This window comes from Chaetura pelagica, unplaced genomic scaffold (genome assembly GCF_000747805.2).
Source record: "Chaetura pelagica isolate M959 unplaced genomic scaffold, ChaPel_1.0 scaffold16, whole genome shotgun sequence".
NCBI lineage: Eukaryota > Metazoa > Chordata > Aves > Apodiformes > Apodidae > Chaetura > Chaetura pelagica.
Genome location: NW_009953721.1, coordinates 1915833 through 1938436, shown reverse-complemented (window position 1 = coordinate 1938436; position 22604 = coordinate 1915833). Strand labels below are relative to the sequence as shown.

General features: G+C 39.4%; 2 protein-coding genes across 2 annotated transcripts in view; one reads left to right on the top strand and one right to left on the bottom strand.

Moving 5' to 3' along the window:
* Positions 1-1166: 1166 nt before the first annotated feature.
* Positions 1167-22604, top strand: part of IDUA (iduronidase, alpha-L-) — a 41954-nt gene continuing 20516 nt past the window's right edge. The window contains exon 1 of the mRNA XM_010000469.1: positions 1167-1300. The gene's annotated coding sequence lies outside the window, so the exon portion shown is untranslated. The remainder of the gene's footprint in view (positions 1301-22604) is intronic.
* SLC26A1 (solute carrier family 26 (anion exchanger), member 1) lies at positions 7635-11106 on the bottom strand. The gene is made up of 2 exons (XM_010000485.1): positions 10486-11106; positions 7635-9155 (listed from the first exon to the last, which is right to left on the bottom strand). Exons 1-2 carry the CDS (start codon positions 11104-11106, stop codon positions 7635-7637), a joined length of 2142 nt encoding a protein of 713 aa, XP_009998787.1.

The window sequence follows — 22604 nt, the reverse complement described above, 5'->3', positions numbered from 1 at the left end:
CCTTTCACAGACCTAGGCAAAGCTTCTCTGCCTCTTAGTTGTAGTTTATTCTTGCAGGACACTTTCTACATGCAATACATGGCTGGTGTGTGCAGTGTGGTCAGTTGAAGTCGGGGATGGGTGGAAGCATGCATAAGTCCCAGCTCTGCTGCTTCATTTCCTGGCAATGCTGTAGTTAAATCACACATAATCTCTCTTTGCAATGTGAAGACACCTGGAAGTATTTTACCAAACCCTGAGGATAAGTTTTTTTAATCGTAGTTCTAATACAAATGCTTTGACACTTAGAATTTGTACATATCCAGGAAGCTTAATGAGAGTCTTTAAGGATGCCTGAACCCAGTGAACTGGACAGCATTCTAAGTTTTGGATTTATGGAAGGTGGGGGTGAGATCTCCATCTTGCAACTATTTCTCTGTGGAGACAGGGGCATCAGAAATTTGCCCTGATATTAATGTTAATTTGTGGAGGAATTAGTTACCAAAGTCACATTAATGATCATTGCTGTATAGCTTTGAGCAGGTTAAACTACTTGCAACATCAAGCGTAGAATCCTCAAATAACATAGTCTGTTGCTTCCTTATGCGTAGAGATGAATTGAACATCCTGGAAAATGTAGAGGTTCTGAGGGTCTAATTCTCCTAACAGGGATAGGTCCCACAGCATATGAAGAAAGAATCAATGTCGTGGCATGCTCTTCAGTAGGAAGGTTGAAGCCTGTATTTATCTTACTACAGACCTCAGTAAGTGACTTCTAAGCCGAAAAGACACTGAGCTCCCTTATTAGCTACTCAGAGACAAGATGACTGCCATTGTATGGCTTCTTCAGACCACTACTGCCTGAGTTTGCTGCCTGTGCAAGGATGACTGCATGTAATAGAATCACAGAATGGTTTGGGTTGGAAGGGACCTTACAGATCTAGTTCCAGGCAGGGACACCTCCCACTAGACCAGGTTGCTCAAAGTTCTGTCCAGCCTGCCCTTGAACACTTCCAGGGAGAAGGCATCCACAGCTTCCCTGGGCAACCTGTTCCATTGCCTCACCTGCTCCTTATTGCAGGTAGTATAGGGACTTGGCATAGGGATCTTTAGATACCCAGTGGAGCTGCTAGTTAATGTTGCAATGTGTTGTTTCTTTTCTGTCCCTCCTTTCCTGAAGCCCTCCACTACCACACAACCGTGCTGAGCTGTTTGACCTGAGCAAAGACCAAGAGCTGAACCTTGCCTATATTTCTTCTGTTCCACATGGTGGCATTGAACAAGTTCGGATTCACTGGCTACTGGAATTAGTTACTGTTAGGTAAGCAAGTGCCAGAAGTCAAAATTCATAAAAATGTGACACATTAAAGTGTCCAAGAGGTGCTCTCTTTTGTATTTATTGTGGTATAATTGCAAGCTGGGCATGTCTTTGCTTCCTTGGAAGTCAGGTGTCAATTTGGGTTGTATGAGATTAAGAAAGAGAGAGAGCTTTTATTGAGAAGGGTGGGCCTAACCTGCATCTGTTACATCTTAACAGCATGTTAAAGAGTTGTTTAAGGTTTCCTCTTACCCTTTCATCCGAAGAGTCTTGTGGGTGTGCTGGTCAAGTTTTACCAAGACCTATCTGAGGTCATATGCTATAGCTATTCCACTTCTCTCCTACTGCCATGTCCAGGCGTCAATATCTTACTTTCCAGTTGTCCTAAAACCTCCAGAGAGGCCTCAGGCTAGGAGAAATGGGTTTCATGGACCACTGCATGTACATGGTTCTAGTGCAGCTTTTTTTTAACTGGGTGCGTCCTTTCTAAAATACTGCTTGGCATAATCTTGAAAATAGAGCTCTAGATGAATCTCCAGTGGTTTCTTAAGAAAGGACAAGTTACTCTTTGCAGTCAGGGCATCTATGTGCAGTGTTATGGAGAAAGCTCTCAGCTGTGTTCCAGGCAATGGCCATTCCAAGTGTGTTCACGACTCATTCTGGGATTTATCACTATTGTTCCTTCAAGTCCAGCAGAATTTGGTCTTGGTACAGTAGCTCCAGCAGTTACTCAGTACTTTGAAGTAACTGCCGGGAGAGGCCAGACTTCAGGATTTCATCTGCTGACCACATGTTGGCTATCCACAGGTGTACCTGGAGCTGCCCCTACCTGTACATCTGGCTTTAATATTCAGGTCACAGTGTTATGTTCCTTTTCCAAGTAGAAGGCTAGGAATGGGATGGAATAGGGTGATAGGCGTAAATTAAGTACATTCCTTACCAGAGTGTTTCAGGTGGCAACACTGTCCCAAACAAGACTTCTCACATAGCCTGTTATATACTTTGCTAGCTATTACCCACTCTTAAGAACAGTGTTGAGGGACTAGAAGAATGGCTTATTTTTCCGTCCTTTAATATAGGAGACATGAGACAGAAAAAGAAGTCCCACAAGATATTAAAGCAAGCCTGACTTACTGAGAGGTCCAAATGAAGGCTGCCACTATTTTATTACTAATTCTATCTTCCTGCCACTTAACTTGGGAGTTTCTTTCTCTGAACCCGCCTGTGTGCTGCATTAAGTGACAGGTTGTGGCAAGTAAAACAGGTAGCTTTAGTTAGTACCAGTTAATACTCCCTTCCAAAAGGGCTCATATACATAATAGCACTTCTAGGGAAATACATGACAGACCTTAGGAGGACAACTTTGAAATTCCTTGCCTTCCAAGTCTCATTTAACTCAGTCTGAACACACTCCTACCAATATGACTAGGAGAAAGAACCAAATACAGATACCTGGAACAGGAGTGATTGGTCTGTGAGGAAAGACAAACTATTAAAATCCCATAAAAAGTTGTTATAGCTCTTGAAGTTCTGCCTGGGTCAGGCTCTTGGTGAGCTGAGTGCATTTACAATGCACGTCATTACTACATCTGCTGTCTCAGACATAGGAAGATAGAAATTCACTTGTAATTTTGGAGAAGCAACAAGGGGAAGGAGAGCTCAGACTCTGCAGTTGGGGTGTTAGCAGAATAGTGTGTTTCTGAGTGTACATTAGGAACAGGACAAGTTCTTTTTCTACGTGTTAGGGTATGCTTGTGTGTGTAGGTTTGTTTAGGAAGGTGTTTGAAGGTCCTGTGCACAGGTGACATTTGCATCTGTATCCAAGAGCTGCCTCTGTATGTTAGTTCATCTGAGAATATAGCAGGTAACACAGCTTCTTCCTCCCGTCCTTCCCTGTAGTAGTTTCTCAGTAGATATTCTTTTCCTGTGCTGTGTCTCCCTCCCTTACTGGACTTGGTTTTTTACTCACTCTTGCTGAGTCCCAGTTTCAGTGGGGGCAAGAACAAGTGTCACTGCTTGCTACTGCTGGAGTCTTTGTCTTAGATCTCAGAGGTTTCTTTTGAGAAATGGCTTGATTTTTTCAGGTTTCTGTCATCAGTTGACTTATAAAAGAACTGGTGAGTGTCTTTGAAAAGAAAGTCTGTACTCACACACATCTGTACTCAGAGGCCAGAATCTCTCCTAGCAGCCAGTCTCAGCTGTGCCATGAGTTGGATTGGGCTTTCCAAGTGGTTAAGGGAAAGGAATATGTCTCTTATGGCTTCTACTCAGCATTGGTAGAGAGTGGGGCACTTGTTTCAAAGTGGAACCTCCTTGACACAATGAAACTCCTAGAAGCGTGGAAACTTAGCAATCCAACAAGAAGCCCCCAAAAAGCTGTAGTGCCCCAAGGGTAGGGTTCTAACCCAACAGCCTCAGCATTCAAGCTGTCTTTGACAAACAGAAGTTAGAAACTTTGCTACTGTTTTGAACCAAGCTAAACCTGCTCATTTTGGAAGAATGTGCATTTGTCAAAGACAAGAATACCTTTAAGTAGCGGACAGACGACCAGTGAACTGCGCAGCGGCAATGGTTTAGAATGGGAGAGACCATGGAGCCTGCAGACAAACATTAGGATTGGAAGAAGCAACAGGGGCAAGAATGAAGTCAACAGGAGGAGTTCAGTGCTGAAAATGAATTCTGTGCATGTGCAATTCTCTTCCTGAACCAGTGATTTACAGAAGGATGTGAAGAGGTTTTGAGTGAGAACCTTGCAACAACAAAACTGTGTTATGTCATGGGATTGGTGAGGAAAGAAGACTTCTTGGAAGGTGATAATGGATACTTGATTGAAGAGCACTAACAGAAAACAGAGGATGAGGAGATACCACCACTGTGGAAGGCTAACGGGTATAGGCATTGCTTTTCCTCACAGTTGTTCCATTTATGTGCCATAAATGTTCCATCCAAGAAGCAGATGTGCTCACATAGAAGGCTTCCATCTTCCCCTTCTCACTTCTATAATGCTCTTTCTCATTGTCTACCCCAATGCTGACTGCATCCCTGTATTTTAGCGCTTTTCTAGGACAGCAGACCTACCTCTGATCTTTTTCATTATTCCCAGTTTTCCTGTTATTTTATCACCTATGAAAGTATACCACACGGCAAATTGTTTTCAAAGAACTGTTAGTTTTATTTTCCAACCAAAAGCACACATCTGTCTCTAGGTCATGTGACACAAAAATATTAAAGGTTTCAGGGAAACTCAAGATGTCTTTCATGGACTGGACAGTTCCCAGGTTGTTAGTTACCAGTGTCAAAAAATACATCAATTTTGACACCTAGACCAAACATTCTGGCCGTGCTGCACTGCTCAACAGGAGAGTTTGAGGTGAAGGCCTCTAACTCTTTGTCCAGCTCCATGGGACTCACACAGTCTCAAGTTAGGAACCCTTTCCTATTCGTATGTAGCAATGCTAAAATTTGTTGAATACATTATTTATACAAGGCACCACAGTGAACAAAAACATAGTCAATCTACATAATGGATATAGCATTTTCTAAAAGGCATATAGTGATTTTATTTCAACATTAGTATTAACCTAGTTGGAATTACAAGCACATCCCCAGATCCTCTCCACATCACGTTACCTAATTGCTGATAGAACCGGAGAGAAGAGAATCAGCAGTTTTTAACATTTGCAGTCTCCATACCTTTAATCCTGGTATAATGCAGCATAGCAAACATAAATGTGCCAGCAAACAGGCTTGCTTTTTTAGTTACCTTTTACATACTCCTTAGAAATAGTGTACAGCCTCCCAGCATCTGAATATCATAGCAATGAAAGGTGTTTCCCTGCTGTGTTTGACATTGTCCAACACAATGACTTGATTGTGAGCCAGTTCTGCTAAAGAAACTGAAACAGAAAATTGTTCTTACAGTTTCTTCTAGTCAATAGAGTTAAGGGTATTTTTGCATTTCTTCCTGTATGTTTTAGTCTGGTAGCTTGACCTATAAAGATAAAAGAATTCCAGATTGCTAGGAAGTGTGTTCTTTTGTACTTAAACAATTTTATTTTATTTTATTTCCAATGACAGCTTGCTGTGGCACAACATCCTAAGAGTGTCTATATTGATCTTGCCCGACAGTAGCTTCTGTAAACCAACTTCCTTATGCTGGACTGTGGCAGGACCTTAAAAGAGATATCCCCTTTAACAAACAAAAGCAGATGCAAAGCAATATTTTGTCCTTTGGCTCTGCCTGTTTGCTTTTATGACAGAAATAAGCTAGTCATACCAAGTCAGCATTTTATGGAATAATGTAATTAAATTGTTTCATGGCAGGAAAATGTTGCCAGTGGTCCTTTAATCTCTTCACAGACATTTCTGCCAGGCTTTACTGCTCTGGCAGTACTAACATTGTGCAGCTGATGTGCTTTTTTATAACGAGTGCATGAAGATGTGATTGTCGAATCACTTACCTAATACTGTTCTATTCTCAATCCCTGTGAAGACATTTTTATTATGTCCTTTGGAAATGCACTGCTTTTCCTTTTTCAAGTTACTTGTTCTGGAGAGCCAGACTGGCTCTGGGGCACCTGGAGAACCTCAGTTTGAGTGTTCTTTCATTCAGTGACCTGAAAAGTTGGAACAAGCAAGTCATGTTATATGTTGGCCTGGAGTGTTTTCGTTTTTGTTTTTGGTTTGCTTTTATTTATTTATTTATTTATTTTAAATGAAATGGAGGATGAATGCGTTCTGCATACATGGAACCCATTTCGAGAGTCTGCTGATTGTAAGAGGCACAGCTGTGATAGAATGTCCTTCCATGCTGGGTTCTGTATGTGAAACAATCACAAATAAGTAGAGATAGACTGGGCAGCTGTCTTGCCTTTTGTGCAGGTAATTATATGCTTGAGTACGAGAGTGGATATTCTGCCAATGCCATGGGCCAGAACATTAACTGTGTTACAACCAAAATCTAAATCTATGCATAATTGCATATGTAACAACAGAACTGTCTCTGAGGGTATCATTTGACACAAAGCAGAATGAAGAGCAGTTAATGCATATTTTTACAGAAAGTAACCCAGCACTGGAAAACATGGCTTAATAAACCTCAAATCAAAGCATAATATGATAGGAGGAAAAAACCCAACACAACAAAATACTGTAGTATGTACAAACAGTGATGGTATTTTTCAAACATATGGGGATACACAACTTACAAAGCATTGCTCCCTTTGCTTGGCCCAGTTATGCTACTGGAAACTTCACTAGCATTGTATCAGAGAAGAGCAACCAGGCGTGCAGTTGTGACTGACCTGAAGTCCCCTGCCAGGCAGATTGCAGATTTATCTTCTGACTCTACCCTCTTTTCTCCTTTTTCTCTTTGCACCTAGGCAGGCAGTTGTGGGAAGAACATGCTGTGCTGCATCATAGCTTTGAGGTTTTATATTTAATAGTTCCTGTGTCCCTGAATAGGAGTAGCCTCTGGCCACCAGAGGCAACTTGTTTTTACAGGATGGTACAATGACCTGGGTAACTGTGTGGCTGCCAGTTAAAGCCATTCATTTTTCTTAAACTTGTTTATCCCCTTATTAATTACAAAATTGTGCATCAGAGTCATATTTCTTCCAGTATCCTTAAGGCTATCAAAACCTTCAGTAACTAATTATGACAAATTGAAGCAAATAACACAGGTGACTCCAACAGTGATTTTTGGAAATTACAGTCTTGAGAGGAGCCTGTGATGGGTCATGGTTTCTTTTTTTATTATTTATTTATTTTATTTTTTCCTGTGGCAGTTTCTATCATTAAGCCTTTGTAATCAAGGTGAAGAGACGTGCCACATTCCACAATATTTTATACATTTTATTTATATGCAAACTGTGGGAGTTGTTTTGGAGCACACGTAGAATTATAGAAGGGGCAGGGCCTTGCAAGCTAGAATTAAACCATTATGTGCCCAATATTCTAGATCCATTGCATTTTTATGGAGATGGTTTATCCCTCTTAGCACAAGCCAGCCATTAAACCACTAGGAGAGTCAGCTGGCATTCAGCAGACCTTCCATGATGTACGTGTTGGGTCACACATGATCATGGCAGAGGGGGAAGTTAATCCCAAGCTGCCTATTGCACATCGCCTGCATTTTGAAATAAAAGTGCAGGTAGTAATCCAACATGTTTCATCCTGGTCCTGGACTGCATTCCCAGTGGCTGTTCTGTGTGGCATCTGACAAAAAGCAGATATCTTCATGGGAGAAAGGCCAACGGTATGTCTGATAATTTAATTATTGCAAACTGCCCCTCTTTCTCTGTCACTTTTGTAGTGAACTGTCAAGGAAAAGACAGGATTAAACTTGGCAATCTGCTTGCAGCTTCATGTCTTTTGCAAACTGAACAGCATTGTGTATACTGTAGAACAACATTTCCTGCATACTTCCAAAATCTTTCCCAAAGTAACCTCCGCTTTTCAGAGAGTCTATCACTGAGGGATTACAGCAAGCCAAGAGAACAGAAATATTTATGTCTTTATAGTCTTTCAGGATTTCCTTTAGAGTGTTAACTCCAGTGGTATCCAAAAATGAAATGGATGAGCAATCTACAACAAGGGCTTGGAAATCAATTTGTTTAGGAACTAGTTGCAAAGTGGTTTCTCCAATGCCCAGTCCATTAGCAATTGTGTGGTCTTCCTTTTTCAGATGCTGCTTTCCCTTTTTCTTGTATTTCTTCCTTCTAGCAACTTCCAGGTTAGGATCTAAGTTAGTCAATCTGTATAGAGACTTGAGGAAATAATTTCTATTTGCATAGTAAAGTGGTGCCTCAAAACGGAATATTTTGACCTTTGGAATAGAAAAGAGATTTTCATATTCTGATTCATCCTCATAAAAACTGGTGTCTTGGATCTGACCAAGCAGGGCTGTCCGTGGCCGCTGTGTCCGAACAATGATGCATAACATGGAGAAAACAATGCCAACCAACAGCCCTACTTCTGTGCTGATCAAGGCAGACGCGAACATGGTAATGACCCAAACAAGTGTGTCCACCTTATTCACACGGTACCGTGCTGGCACATCTCGGAACTTCCTCAGGGCTCCTCGAAGGCTGACAATGATGATACAAGCCAGGACACACTTCTGCAAGGAGTAGAAGAGAGGTGCCAAGAAAAGCAGCACCAGCAAAACCACCATTGCACTAATTACTCCAGAGACTTGAGTCTGGCAGCCTGTAGATGTTTTGACGAGTGTTTTTGCCAGAGCTGCACTGGTTGCAAAAGAGTGGAAGAAAGAGGGAATGATGTTGCAGAAGCCCACAGCAAACATTTCCTGATTGGCTCGGATTGTGTAAGCATATTTCTTTGCACACATTTCAGAAAGGGATACAGTGAAGACAAAGCTTACTATGGCAAGAGGCAAAGCATCTACAGCCACTCGGAGCATTAAGTTGAAATGTGGTACCTTGGGGGGAATAAATCCTGTTGGAATAGCTCCAGAAACACTGGAGGCATACACTTCATTTAACTTCCCATAGTGTGACACCAGTGTTGCCACAACAATAACTACCAGCTCTGTGGGAAGAGGAAATTTCAGCTTATGCTTATACCGATCTCCCAGTTCCTTAGCAGTGACCAGCACCACAATACAAATGGCACTTGTGATGACATCACATATATTAGCCTGAGAAATGTTCCGGAAAATGTTAATCCAGGTAATAACAAGCATCCCATGCCCTTGGCTACGTGGGATTTTTATTCCAATCAGATACTTCACTTGAGCTGTTAAAATGGTTAAGGAAGCACCAGTTGCAAAGCCATCTAGTACAGACTCAGATAGGTACATTGATACGAAACCCAGACGAAAGATTCCCATTAGAACCTGAGAAGACAAAGAAAAATAAGGATGAGTCTTAAGTGGTGCTGCAAATAAGATGGGAGAGAATTGTCTGGAGGCAGACAGCATTTGGCTATTTGAATCTTAAAAAACAAATTATCCTTTGATGTTTCTAGTCCCTTCAAAAACATGTGGTTCCTTTTACTATTCTGGAATACTACAAGCCTAAGAGTTGAATGAGGAGTTTGAGATGGGGTCAATCAAACTCTCTAACACCAGCACTGGTCTGAAGTGCCTCCACTAGGTGGTTTGTCTGAATTTTATTTCCCATGCAAAAGAACAGTGCATTAAAAATGCTTCTGTTATACGAAAGCCAACTTTGTTTTTTGCTACTGTAAAGTGAATAAAGTTAAACTTACGACCATTGCTTTGTTGAATGACAACAGCTAAGATCCCTACTTCAGTGGCACTGTTGAGCAGTTTTTAATTTTAGCCCTGTGAATAGAAGGGAATGTGGAGTACAGACAGCCTTTGTGTCATCACTAAGGTCAGAAGAGGTAGAAGAGCTCTCAAACTTTCACAGATTCCAGGGTACTGTTCTTAACTGGTTGCTGCTGCTTCCTTTGATGACTTTGTAAAATATACCTTCACAAGGGCATTTTGTTCATAAATGTGACCTGAAATTTCTTAGTAAACAGGCAGATAACTAACTCAGTCTCAATTTATATATACATGCAATTAATAGGCAAGTATGTTCATCATGTTTCATTCAGTGTTCTTTTAGTATACTTGTAACAGGCAGCATGTTGGTAAGTCTTAAAAAAGTCCAGCACAGGCTTTATCTGAATACTGGGCTAGCCAGTCTATCTCCCTTCTTGTCCTTTCTGTTTCTGAACTAACCTTGGACAGCAGTTTGGTAGAACATAGTGCCCATAGCAAAATACTGAGAAGTATATTCTGAACCTGTGTTGAAATAAGCGAGTGGGTCTGCACCTTTTATTAAAATATCTAGGGACACGGAATTATTTCTTCATTGTTGAAGTACGCAGCTACCTGGGAATTTCCCTCATGGTAAGATCTGTATGGAATTCTTGGCTTTATTAAAGGAGCAAGGCCAAGAGGCAGACAAGTGTCAAAACAATGTTAATAATCTCACAGAGGACTGTTCTGCTTGTGCTTGCTAGAGTAGCAAAGAGAACTGCATACATCATGCTTTCTCAGACTTGCCTACTGTTAGGAGGCTTTCTGGAGAAAGCAGTCTACAAGTGAACTGATGCTGAATCTCTCATTGGTGGAGAGTCAAACCAAAGCTTTGGTCATACAGAGAATCTTTAGAAACTTCGTACCTTGCCTGTGGATGTCAGCAACCACTTACCTGATACACTCCAGCCACAAATGTCAAGGCTGTAGCAATGCCGATAGCGTAGCATTCTTTCCCACACTCAGCATTCAGCCCTGCAATTGTAAGGTTGAAGGCAGTTGTGTTGGACTGACTGCCATTCTGCAGAGAGCCATCACCTGTGGCTGATGGGAAATCATCATTCAAGTCAAATCCAGCCAAGAGAAGTTCTCGGTCCACAACTTGACCTACCATTAAGCTTATCAAGCTGAAAATGCCAACTGAGACATGACGGGATGTACCCATTAAGAAATAGATGATGTTGGCAAAGAATGATGTGTAAAGACTATATATGGGCTTGAGACCTGCCAGCAGTGAGTATGCGATTGCTTGGGGCACCAAAATGATCCCAATCACTAACCCAGACATAACATCTCCCCAGATGTACTCTTTGCACTGGTACTTGGGAAGCCATCGTAAAACAGGAAGGAAGTCCATGACAAAGTTCTTCAACTTCTTTGGGGTGCAGGAGCAGCTCTTCCTTAGCTTAGTTAGCATTACTTCTTTCCTTTTAATCTTGACATGAGTCTTTCTTTCCATGACAAAGCAGGAAGAGGTGCTGTTTTCCATTGTGGTAGCCTCAAGTGATCTTTCCATTGTCACAGTGTTTACTTCATGTATGTGTTCCTGCAATGTGAAGAAAGCAGCTGTTGGGTTGCAATTCATGAGGTGTTTTTTTAGCACAGATGCTTCACGCTACGTTTTTGTCACCTTATTGTGCTTTTAAAGAAGCATCACCCCAACAAGAACACCACCACACAGCTCTAGTGACACAGAAGTCTAAGAAATAAATCTGCAGACTGAGCCCTTCCTTGTTGTCATTTAAGAGTACATTTGATTTGATCCAGTTTGCTTTACTAAGGGAAAGTTGAGTTAAATTAGTAATTTCTTTGTACAAATTTTTCCATCAGCTCTTCCAGATATTCAATCATACACGTCTGTAATCAGAGGCAGCACTTGGTGGTGTGAAATAAACATGCACTAGAGAGGTAAACTATGGTCTTTCTAATAGTGTATCTGTAGTTATTGATGTGGAACTCACATGTGGTATAGTGATCTGTGACTACAGCTGTCCTCAATGCAGAGGAGAAAAATTTTACTAGTAGAACCTGTAAAGCAGAGTTTTCTAGAGAGCAGCAATGTCGTCTTATGGAAAAATTTGTGATGCTGATGGACTCTTAGAAGTTGCTACATAACATGAACTTTTTGAATTGCAGATTGTTTTGGTCTGCAGCTTCCATTAATAAATAAGCATTTCCTCATAAATAGTACTTAGGCAACATGCACCATGACTGAATGTGTTACCATTTGAAAAGAGTGCTATGTGTTAATATTTTCAGATTTAAACCCATGGCTACTCTAGCTTTGCTGTCCAGGGAATAAGGTGTAACAAGTAATTAATTCTGTGGGCAGCACAGCAAACACAGTGGTGTTTCCTATGGTTCCCCTGCATGTCAGTTTTCTGATACATAAAGCCTGGGAACATTTGTATTCTCCAGATGGAGGTGCTTTTTGTGTCTCTCATCTCTATGAACACAACTGTTTTCACCAGACTCAATCCCTGCATTTTTGCTCAATTGTCAAATTAAGTTCAAGGTGGCTTAGTGCATTAATAAATAAATTGGCGGTAGGTTGGGACATGACTGAGAAGCAGAACAGTATGACATGCAAGTGTCCTACCTTATAACAGTTTAAAAACAATAGGAGCAGGAAGGTGGAAAATGCCAAACAGAGTATGCCAAGTGGCAAATCTTGTCTTCTGGTTTCCAGTAGAAAGAAAGAAGACCCATGTATACAAACTGGGAGATAAAAAATGCCGCATATTGACCTACAAGAAGAGAGTATGGGCTAGTGTGATGGTATGCAGGATGTCTAGGAGAGGAACTTCTCCAGCCCAGCCTCTCCCAGTGTCATAAACAGCCAGGATCTCTGCACAAAGCTTTTTGGTGCCAGGTGTGACATTGCAATATAGCATCAAAGCTTGTCATCACTTAGAAGTTGAAGCTGAGAAAAAACAAAGGGCTTAATCCAACTGGAAGCTTAAATTATAAACAAATAATAGATTCCCATCAGCCTGTATGTTTTTGATCTGCAGCACTCCAAATATAGAGTGCCTTATTAAAAAGTCTTCAGTCTATCCTGCTTAGAATTTTATTTTTTTTTTCATTATTTTGGCAAATACCTTTTGCCAGCAAATTGAAAACAATAGAAGATAAGTATCTGTAACTACTGCAGGAGTCTTAAACAAGCTCCCAGGTATTATTTTAAATGACACAGCATGATATGTATGGCTATGCAAAGTCTAACCACAACTTGAAACAGAAAGTTTTAAGTGCTAGAGTTGCATAATTCATTATTTTTTGAAAGGCAGAAGCAAAATTCTTCTTGGAGATGGGTGGACTGATTGTCCAAACTGAAGATGACCTGCGTAGTAGTCTAATTTTTATTTTTTTTAAAAAACCGGTAGATTTCTATCCATCCCAATTGCTATAAATAATTTTTAGCTACCAACGTATAAGTTTCTTTATGTTTGTAAGTAAGTTTTATTTTCATCATAAGGGAAAACTAATTACAATTCAGTGTAATTATTTATAAAATTTGATGGCTCTTTTTAATCAGTTATGCCAAGTGTACTTTAGACTGTCATGTACTACATGGTTATGCTAGGAAAGATCTGCTTGGCAGGAAATAGGTTGGATCTAGTCTTTGAAGGAATGCAAAGATGAGAGAAAAGATAAAACAAGTTACAGCACCAAGAGAAGTACTTAAGAGCATATGATTAAAGTTTACCAAATAGGGAACGCTAGCAACTCTATTAAAGACACTAGTTTTTAAGATGCAAAAAACCAACACTTCCTGTCTTACCTATGTTAGTTTGGAGAATAAGAGGCTTGTGCATGGGAACATCAAGTCCTGTTTGAATGCCATCCACTTCCTACAGCCAAGCCAATTCAGACAGCCAAAAAGTAAACACAGTGCCCTTGTTCTACATAGTTAAAAGCTATTGGACAGTTGAATATCCAATGAGTGCTTTTGATAGGCTAGATGAAAAAGATTGCATTGGCTTCTGTACACTAGCCTCATGTATTTAATTTTACAGTTGCTGTCTGCCTCTATCTAAACTCACACAATTTACTTGCAAGTAAAATTATATTTACAAAATCTCATTAAAATTCATACATATGCATTGTCTGTGCAACTTTCTGAGGGATGGCAACAGTTTTTAATACAAAAGATTATTGGATTATAATTTCTTTGAAAATCTATTAAGAAATCTTGTGTATGAATGGTAATTTAGTAATATATCTAGTCTGTACTGACTTAGTGGATAAGCAGGGTGATAGCTTTTTGTAAAAGCCAACAACAAAAAGCTAGTATGGGAGAGCACATATCTTTTCAGCAGTTTTGATGTATTTTAGACACAAGTCAAAAAAAGTTTTCACCTGGTGGAATAAATGCATTCAAGCTAAAACACTGCTAAATGCTGGCAGAAAGTAAATTTTTTTTATTTTTTTATTATTTTTTTTCTCCTAAAAATAAAGGTTTGTTTCCTGTAAACAACTATTTTTCTGCCAGATACATTTTCAGCATCCATGTCAAATGAACATGTTATCTATACACACTGAGCTCTGAAACAAGGTGTTAATTGTTTTCCAGAGACTGTTAATGTTTAGACTTTAGTTGTTGCTTTTAAAACATAATAAAGGCACTCAAAATAATCACATAGTCATTTTGATGGTTAAGGTCACCAAGTCCAACCATTAACCTGATACTACCAAGTCCATTGCTAAACCGTGTCCCTAAACATTATATCTAAACGTCTTTTAAAGGGCTCCAGGGATAGTGATTCGGTTGAAGAGGCGTTCTGTATCAGCGAAACATTTTCATCTGTCTGCATATCCCAGTAGGCCTCAGGCTGTGATGCCTAAGCGCAGTAATAACTTAGTTGCTTCGCCTGAAGAGAATGGGATTCCACCATGGCGTGGTGTCCCCTCTACATTTGTGCAGTCTAACAAAGAGCTGGGAGCTTCCACTGCTCTTGCCATCTCCAAGACAGGAGAGTGTACAGCAGATGGCTCTGTTCCTGTGCATGTGAGTAGACCCTGGCCTTCTGTTTCTGCCAGAGAGATACAACTGCCATACCAAAAGTGGTAATCCTTGAGCATTATTCAGAAGCCCTTGGGGTGTCAGTAAATAGATTCTCTACTGTTTTGCCAAACTGACCCATTTTTAGCTCAGCCCTTACTATGTGGTTTGTAAGAAAAGGGACAGCCTGTTTCAGGCTCTCCCTCACCTCCCAGAGCTTCATAGAACATACGTTTGCATTTTATTCAAGTGAAAGTTTGCCATCACTTGCTGAAAGAGCTGTTCTTAGCAGATGAAGCAGCACATAGCATAGAAAGTATCTATGCATTGCCTTCTCAGCTATTTAATACAAGTGAAAGTCAACTACATGCACATTCATATACATATGTTTAAGCCGTATAATTACAGCAAAAAGAAACCTTGGTTGTTTGAAATTGTATTTTGATGTTTGGAATCTTCACAGTTAAGTTTTTTCAAGTTGCCCTTGACCATATGAGCAAAAAAATACCTTTATTTTTTTTTTCTCTGCTTGAGTAGAGGAGCCCTCTGAACCACTCATTCTTTCACATTAAATGCAGTGACTCAGTTTATCTTGTGAAAAAGGGAAATGAAGCAAAGAACTACTCATGCCCAACAAACTGCCAACTTTCCAACTGGCCTTAGTCCCACCTTTCTTCCTGTCTCTTCACCATGCCGTTGACCTGACAAAATCTCTCTGCAGGGGAGATTTATCTATTCAAATTCCTTGGCAAGCAGTTTCTGCTTGTACACATACAACCATTCTGGCTGCATGAGTTGTTCTTTGTGAAACAGCACAACCCAAAATAACTTTTTTTCTGATGCATCCATTTGTCTCCCCATCCTGATTGACCACCAGAAAATCTGAAGCTTTATGTCTAGAAAGCCTAAGAGGAAGTAGGCAAGGTGAGCCTGCCTCTTTATACTAAAGAGATCTTTTAAATGCTGTATTTGGGATGGAAGTCTGACAGTGTATCACAACTCTACACTATAATCACTTGCTTTTGCAGAAATAGTGATTGCAAGTGTAAGTTAGAATACATCCCTTTATATAGTTTAAACCAAGTGACTCTTACAGTTTTGTCTATGTTGGAATTGCTAAAAACTAATTTGGGTAGAGAAGGTTTTATTTTTATCTTCTGAAGTCTTGTATTTTTGTTGGTGGTGTTGCATGTATCACAGAAAGACATGAGAGACATTAAAACACTTTAAAGTGTTGCGTTAATCTGTTCATGTTACTCATCATTCTTAATTGGCAACCTTTTCTGCCTGTAAGAAAACCTCTCTTGATCTCTAGTGGCTGTGACTATGTTACTGTTCTGGTTTTGAAAAAAAAATCTCTGCTCAGCCTAGTGCATAGATTCAATGTACAGAGGTGTGTGATGCATGCAAACAAGGCTGTTTTCAAATCAAAAGTGCCCAGAAGCCCTTTTGCTGTGTCCTCTGATCCATTATGGTGGCATAAAACCTGAGTCAACAATTGGTTCTTTGGACAGACTTGAGCAGATGTTAATGTGGGACCTGACTAGTCTGAAATAAAATCCCCTGAAAAGCATGTAATATAATATGATAATGTAATATAATGCTATATTACATAATGTAAGAATGATATATGACATGATGTAATGTAATGTAATACTGCATCACCTTCTGCTTTGATTTATTAGTCTGCTTTTGCTATGCAGAATTACTTAGAAATGCTGTCATATCCTATGAGTTTTCAAAGGGATTGGGTGACAAAACAGAACAAGTGAAATGAATGTGTCTCGTTGTCTTGCATAACGGATTGTTTTCAGCTTTAGAGCTGGACAAGCCTGGATGTTCTTGGAAGCAGAGTTAACTAAGGTGGCAGTGACCAAACTCATTTATTTAAACACTGACCTAGGAATCTTTTGGGCTGTAGGCAAGGAACATCACAGTGCCTTTTAGGAAAATAATGTGAAACTCGGTGGTCTTAGTGAAAAACTCGCTTTGTCTGCGCAAAATATTGTGGTTTCAAAGCATTTTCCTTTTGAGTTTCAATGTTACACTAATCCAACAATGAAAGAAGAAAGCTATTACAATTTATTGGTCTCTACACATTTGGAAAGCCAGAACATTAGCTTGAGTCCTCCAGATATTAGCATGTTATATGAAGGAGTTATTCTGAGACTCAGGCGATCTTTTAGATTAGTGTATTTATAATTAATGTGTCCAATTCACAACTTCATCTTCCAGCTACAAATTGATCTAGGCAAATTAGGCTTTTTTTCAAATGCCTGCATTCACCAACAGCTGTGATTCAATTCATATTTTCCCAAGGATTCTCAGTCCAGTGTCCCAGTGAGTAAGATGACAGCCGCTGACATTAACAATCTCAAAGGTGATGAGCATGGTCCAACAAAACTCAGGCAGTCAGCCAGCAGCTCTGGTTAAGGCTGGCACATCAGATCATCCTTAGGAATTATCAGACCCTGAAAATTATCAAGTAGTTTAACTAGTTCTCCAGGGACTGGTTTTGTTCAAGGGTTTCAGAATGTACTGGTCAAAATACTGGCATGTGCTTGAAAGCAAGGCAGTATTACTCTTCTGGAGTGTCCCAGGGCATAAGCACTAAAATGACATTTTGTGTGGAGTCAAAGAACATTCCTAAAAATCAGTCTTCTTGCTTTTGGAAAGATAGCTGTGAAAGTCTGTTTTGTTTTGTTTTTTTTAAATCTTTCAAGACAGCTTTTCAAGAACTTAGTCATCAGTCACAAAGCTAAACTAAGCTGTTTTCTGTCATGTGTCTTTGCTAGACTTTGTTTAGTCATGTTAAGCTGTTATAGAGAAAAATAAATTCATGTCCCATTCTCATATTTTTTCCTGTTGCTTTCTCTGGTACATTTACTGCACCCAATAAGGTCAATATTTTGGAAACCCACTTTCATATTTAATAAATTAAAAACGCTCATTTTTAATAATAATTTAATACCTGGAGAATGAGATAAGCTTCATGTAGGCTACTTTTCTTAATCACAAATTAAAACTAGCCAAATAGCTGGTCTTGAACTCTTAGACCAGGGTTTGCAGGAAAGAGAAATTTGGTACCAATTGCAAACAACAATTTCCATAGCAATTTCCAAACGACATGTTTTACAAAACTTTGCCCAGTATCTTATAATTAATATTTATGAAGGAGAGAATAATGACCAAACTGAAAAGGCAACACCAGTGTGCAAAATATCTGAAAAAAGGCAGTTTTGTACTTTTGAAAACAGGCAAAGAACAAATAAACCTGAGTTCAGGGGTGTGGGAGGGGAGGCAAATCTCTTACCTGAGTAGCTTTTTGACAGGAATGTTCAGCTCTGTTTTTGCACGTTGGAATGAATGAAAGTCTTCAGCCAGGCATTGCTCTATTTGCATAAAGGGTAATTATTAGCTAAATATTCCTAAAGGGAAGAATGAGTAGTTATGAAATCTTGAGCTTGCTGCTTGGTAGTGTGTTGTCACTTGTAGTGCTCTGAAAACTTGGATGTATATGCAGCAATCACTGAGGATTTGAGTTTAAATAATGGTTAAGATTATTAATTAACTAACACTGATCCAAAAATTATGCTGAGTTCAGGCTAGCACACTTCTGACCTTTGAAGCTGTTTCTCATCTGAGATTTGATCTGGTTTATGCATCCTCGTATAGCATTAGCTTTTGATTTTATATATTCAAGGTGGAAGAATAGAACTGCCGTCTTGCCTGAGATTTGTGCATTTTGCAGACTGAAATAAGTACTGTTCTGCTCAGAGAACAGGATGGGAGTGCTGGAGGTCAGAGTTCTATTCCTACACGTCAGCACACTGAGATCACAAGATCTCTTGCTTCTGTGTAAAGTGAAGACTGTAGAATGTAGGCAAATCAGCAGGATGAAGACTGGCTTTCTGCCCATTCTTCATGAGTTATATTAATGACCAGGTGCCCTCTCTGTTACCTTAGCTGTTTGGATAGGTGCAAATGACAAATGATCTTACATCTCCCCCTCTCGACAAAGGTGATACTTAATTCTTAATGCACTAAGCAGTGCAGGTCAACAGATTGGGCACAAGGCCAGCACCTGCAGGAACTGCATACAGTTGGCTCACAAGCTAAAGGATGAGATGTGTATGTTCCTCAGCCAAGGAAGAAGACAAACATGCACACAATGAGAATCTGAAGTGGGAGGTGCAAGGCCTGGAAAAGGCTGTGTTGCAGGATAGGCAAAGATTGTTCCTCCTTCCCTGCCAGAAGGAGGGCTTGCAGGGGGTTGCAGTGCACCAGCATGTCTACAGAGGGCTGGATTCCAACATCATCTTTTATCCCAGTCAAAAAGTTGCTTGCTGCTCTTTATTAATAAAAAGAAAACATTAAAATTATGAAAAATGAAAGTCAGAACACCAACACAAGGGTGGAACAAAAGGAAGCACATCTCATCTCTGTGATGCTAAACTAGTGATGAATTATTAAAACTACTGGCTGTTACCAAGAGCTCAAACTTGGTGACAGTAGTTGTGACATTCTAATCTCAAAAACTAAAGAAGGTTATTTAAGTTCTAGGAAAATTCTCTTTCTTGACACTTTCCTGTTAAAACTCTTGTCAAGCATTTCTGTCCCTTTTCCAGTCCCAAGATCGCTCTTTGAATAAAAGGGAGGCAGTAGTGCACTTAATCTGCATAATGAATTTTGCACACTGCAGGTTGTAAGACGGTGTATCTTTGGTCTTGTGCACCACAAAATTGAAAAGGCTTTATTGCTTCTGTTAATTTATTTTCATGCTGCGGCATTTCTTTCCTGAAGATAATGTGAATTAAAGTTGGTCTCACAAATTTGTCCTTTTGCCCATTTTACTACCTGATTCATAGAATCAAGAGCCGTCTTCTGTAATGATGTCTTAAAATGTGCCTGCCAGCTGCTACAGAACCAAAGTATGCTTGCATGCTTTGTTCTCCTTTACAACGTGTTTCCAGTATTTGGAAACTCTACAACTTTTAGTATTTGCAATCCTCAAGTTTGCAGAATAAGTGGATTTTTCCTGACTTATCATTTTTTTTGGAAGAGACCTCCCTGTCTTTAACAGCACTTTTCCCAGTATCAGGCTCCTAAGAATATCACGGGATTTTCAAGTTATCACTTGGCTCTGACCGAATAGAGTTGGCCTGTAGCTAGCCTAAAAATAACACTTTCTGAAATGTTAAAAGAAATAAATTTCAAATTATAATTCTGAAATATGTGAACACTAGTTAGGCACAACATCATTCAAGTGATCTCTGAACAGGACAATTCCACATGGGGGAAGAAGGGACAAAATGAAGCAGTCTCTTATTCTGTCTTGAGAAGTTGCGAAAATAATCTAGTTTTGAAGAAACTACATTCCATGATGAACAAACTTTACTTGACATACAGAAATACTGACAGCAGAAGGTTCATCAGTGCTTTAATTATGGGAATGCTAGTTCACCTCTAATGAAGCCATTTATCAAGGCTTCAGTCCAATAATAATTTCTGAGTGGGCAGCTCCTGGTGTCCTGGCTAAGGTCCACTGACACTAACAAAGCAGGACTAAGTTCTAAAAGGACTGCCTTTCCATGTCAAATGCTCAGTTGTGTATTTCAGAAACAATGGTAGCCAAAATAGCCAAAATATTTAGCCAAAATAACAAAAATACATGCTACAATGAAACACACGTCTTTAAGAATAGAAACTACTTTAAAAAAAAATCCAAAATATTGACTAGTAATTTATATACAGATTAATTTCCTTTGTGTGACTTACTATTTATCCATATGAACAGATGCCTAATATTTACTGGATTAAGAACTGGAAAAAAAGTTAAAAGTGAATTCTACCTGAAGATACTAATGAAATGAACGCTGTAAAGAGACAAAATACATTTGGCTTTGTTGGCACATTTACTTGAGGATTTCAGAACAATTCACAGCATGATTTCAGTTATTAAAGAATGCTAAATCAGTTGTAGAGAGAAAGTTATAAGTGTCTGTTTACTGGGCCATAATCAATAACATCAAATCTTCAAAAGTACATAGTACAAATGTAATAGCAAATTTATGTATTCAAAACTGAGTAAGACCATCCTTTACTATGCATCCTTCCTTCTGTTTCCTGCTGCAGAGAACCAATTGATTAGCAGTTGCCATAGCTGCAGTAGTTCCACAACAGGTTGCTTATCAGCACACAGTAGCTCCACCAGAGCACAGCTTTCTACAAGAGTATAAATTCTTTCATGATATAGCTTGGATCTGTCCAATGATATTACTTCAGTGGTGTTTACCGTAAGATAACATAAATAAATAGTAATACTGGAAAAAACCTGTGTCATGTAGAATGTAATCACAGGTAGAAGATAAGCTTCAAATCATTAAATTACAGGGACTGGTAATCTCTGCCTTTTTACTCATCCCTCCTATTCCTTTCTGATACAGCTGGTTGCACTACGTGGCGATCAACTGGAAGTGCAGTCCTGACTTAACAGTTTCACAGGGTTTATATACATGCTTCAATTAGACAAAAAAATACTCTACTACTCTGTTAAATGGTTTTAGATTAGCAGTGTACAGAACAGTCCCAGCTCACAGTGTTGAGCTATCCAGGGTCATTGATGGAATTTTATCCTTCAAAAGAGGATTTTAATTAAAATACATTATGGAGGAGGCTTGGTTGAGGAATCTTATATCTAGGAAAACTTTACACACCTTCATCTGCCACTGAATACAAAATGTCTGAGCTTGTCTGCCTCATAAACAAAACTGCTTGTTGTTTCATCCCTAAACAACCAGAACTGCGGAACCAAAGCCCGCTTATTGATTTATTTGGGATGAACATTATTAGTGATAATTCTAAATCTTAGAGGCAAATTTACAGCAACAAGGATAGTCTCTCAGGAATACTGAAGCTTCTTCACCCACTCCTTGCATTCCTACGTGATCTTAACTGTATATTCAAAACCCATTTCTGTGTGCAAAGAAAACAGCACATTTCTTACTGCATTGTGAGGTAAATTTTCTTTCTTTGGAAGCACAGAATATAATGCACACTTAATGCTGAACAGGGAGATATTTGTCGTATTAGTGGAAGTTGTTTGGGATGGGGGAAGAAAGAAGAAAAAGAGGCTATACATAAACATGAAGACTATGGAGTGGAAGAGCTATCAAAATCATATTTATTAGTACATCACTAGCCTAAATTATAATGCCAAACCAGGTTCAGAATAAAATTATCAGCTCTCAGTGTGGAGACATGTAGGTTTTCATCTCACAGAAAGCTGTCTATAAATGCAGTTGGTTAGCTTTTCCTCTTTAGTTCTAAGAAGTTTTGTTATACTGTACATCCAAGAGCAAGAGCAGATATTGAGATGCCATTTAAAGAACTGCTCTTTCCAGGTTGGGTTATAGTGCTCATTTGTCAGTTCTGAAGCATTTGGAAACCACTCATCTCAAAAATTCACAACAAGACAGTGGATGATATATGGGTTGTGCCTTTTTACTGTCATAACTTATTAAACATCAGTAGACTAGGAAATTGACTCAGTATTATTTAGTGAAGAACATCTTCTGTTTTTCATTATGCAGGTAAGTGATATATTCAAGGTAGACATACAGTTGCTGTGGGCAAGCAAGAATCAATACAGAAAGACACACCGGAAGATACATCTGCCATGCAAATAGATCCAGGAGCAGGTGGACTTAAGTCAGATACCATGTACTGTCTGTACTTCTGCTGAGAAGTCTAGCCACAAATCTTCACACTTGCAGTATATATCTCCATGTGTTTCTTTCCCTAGACAATTTTTTACTTGTCCCATCACATGGTCCTCAATACAGATCTCACAGATGTTTTGAGAAACATAAGATGGAAAAAGTTGAATACCTGGCAAAAGTAGCACATTGTGCATTAATGCAAGATTTCGGCTCCATTTACATCATGTGAATGAGCAACCTGAATGCTTACAAGATGAACATGACAGACTAAATAGAGCATTGTTGAAT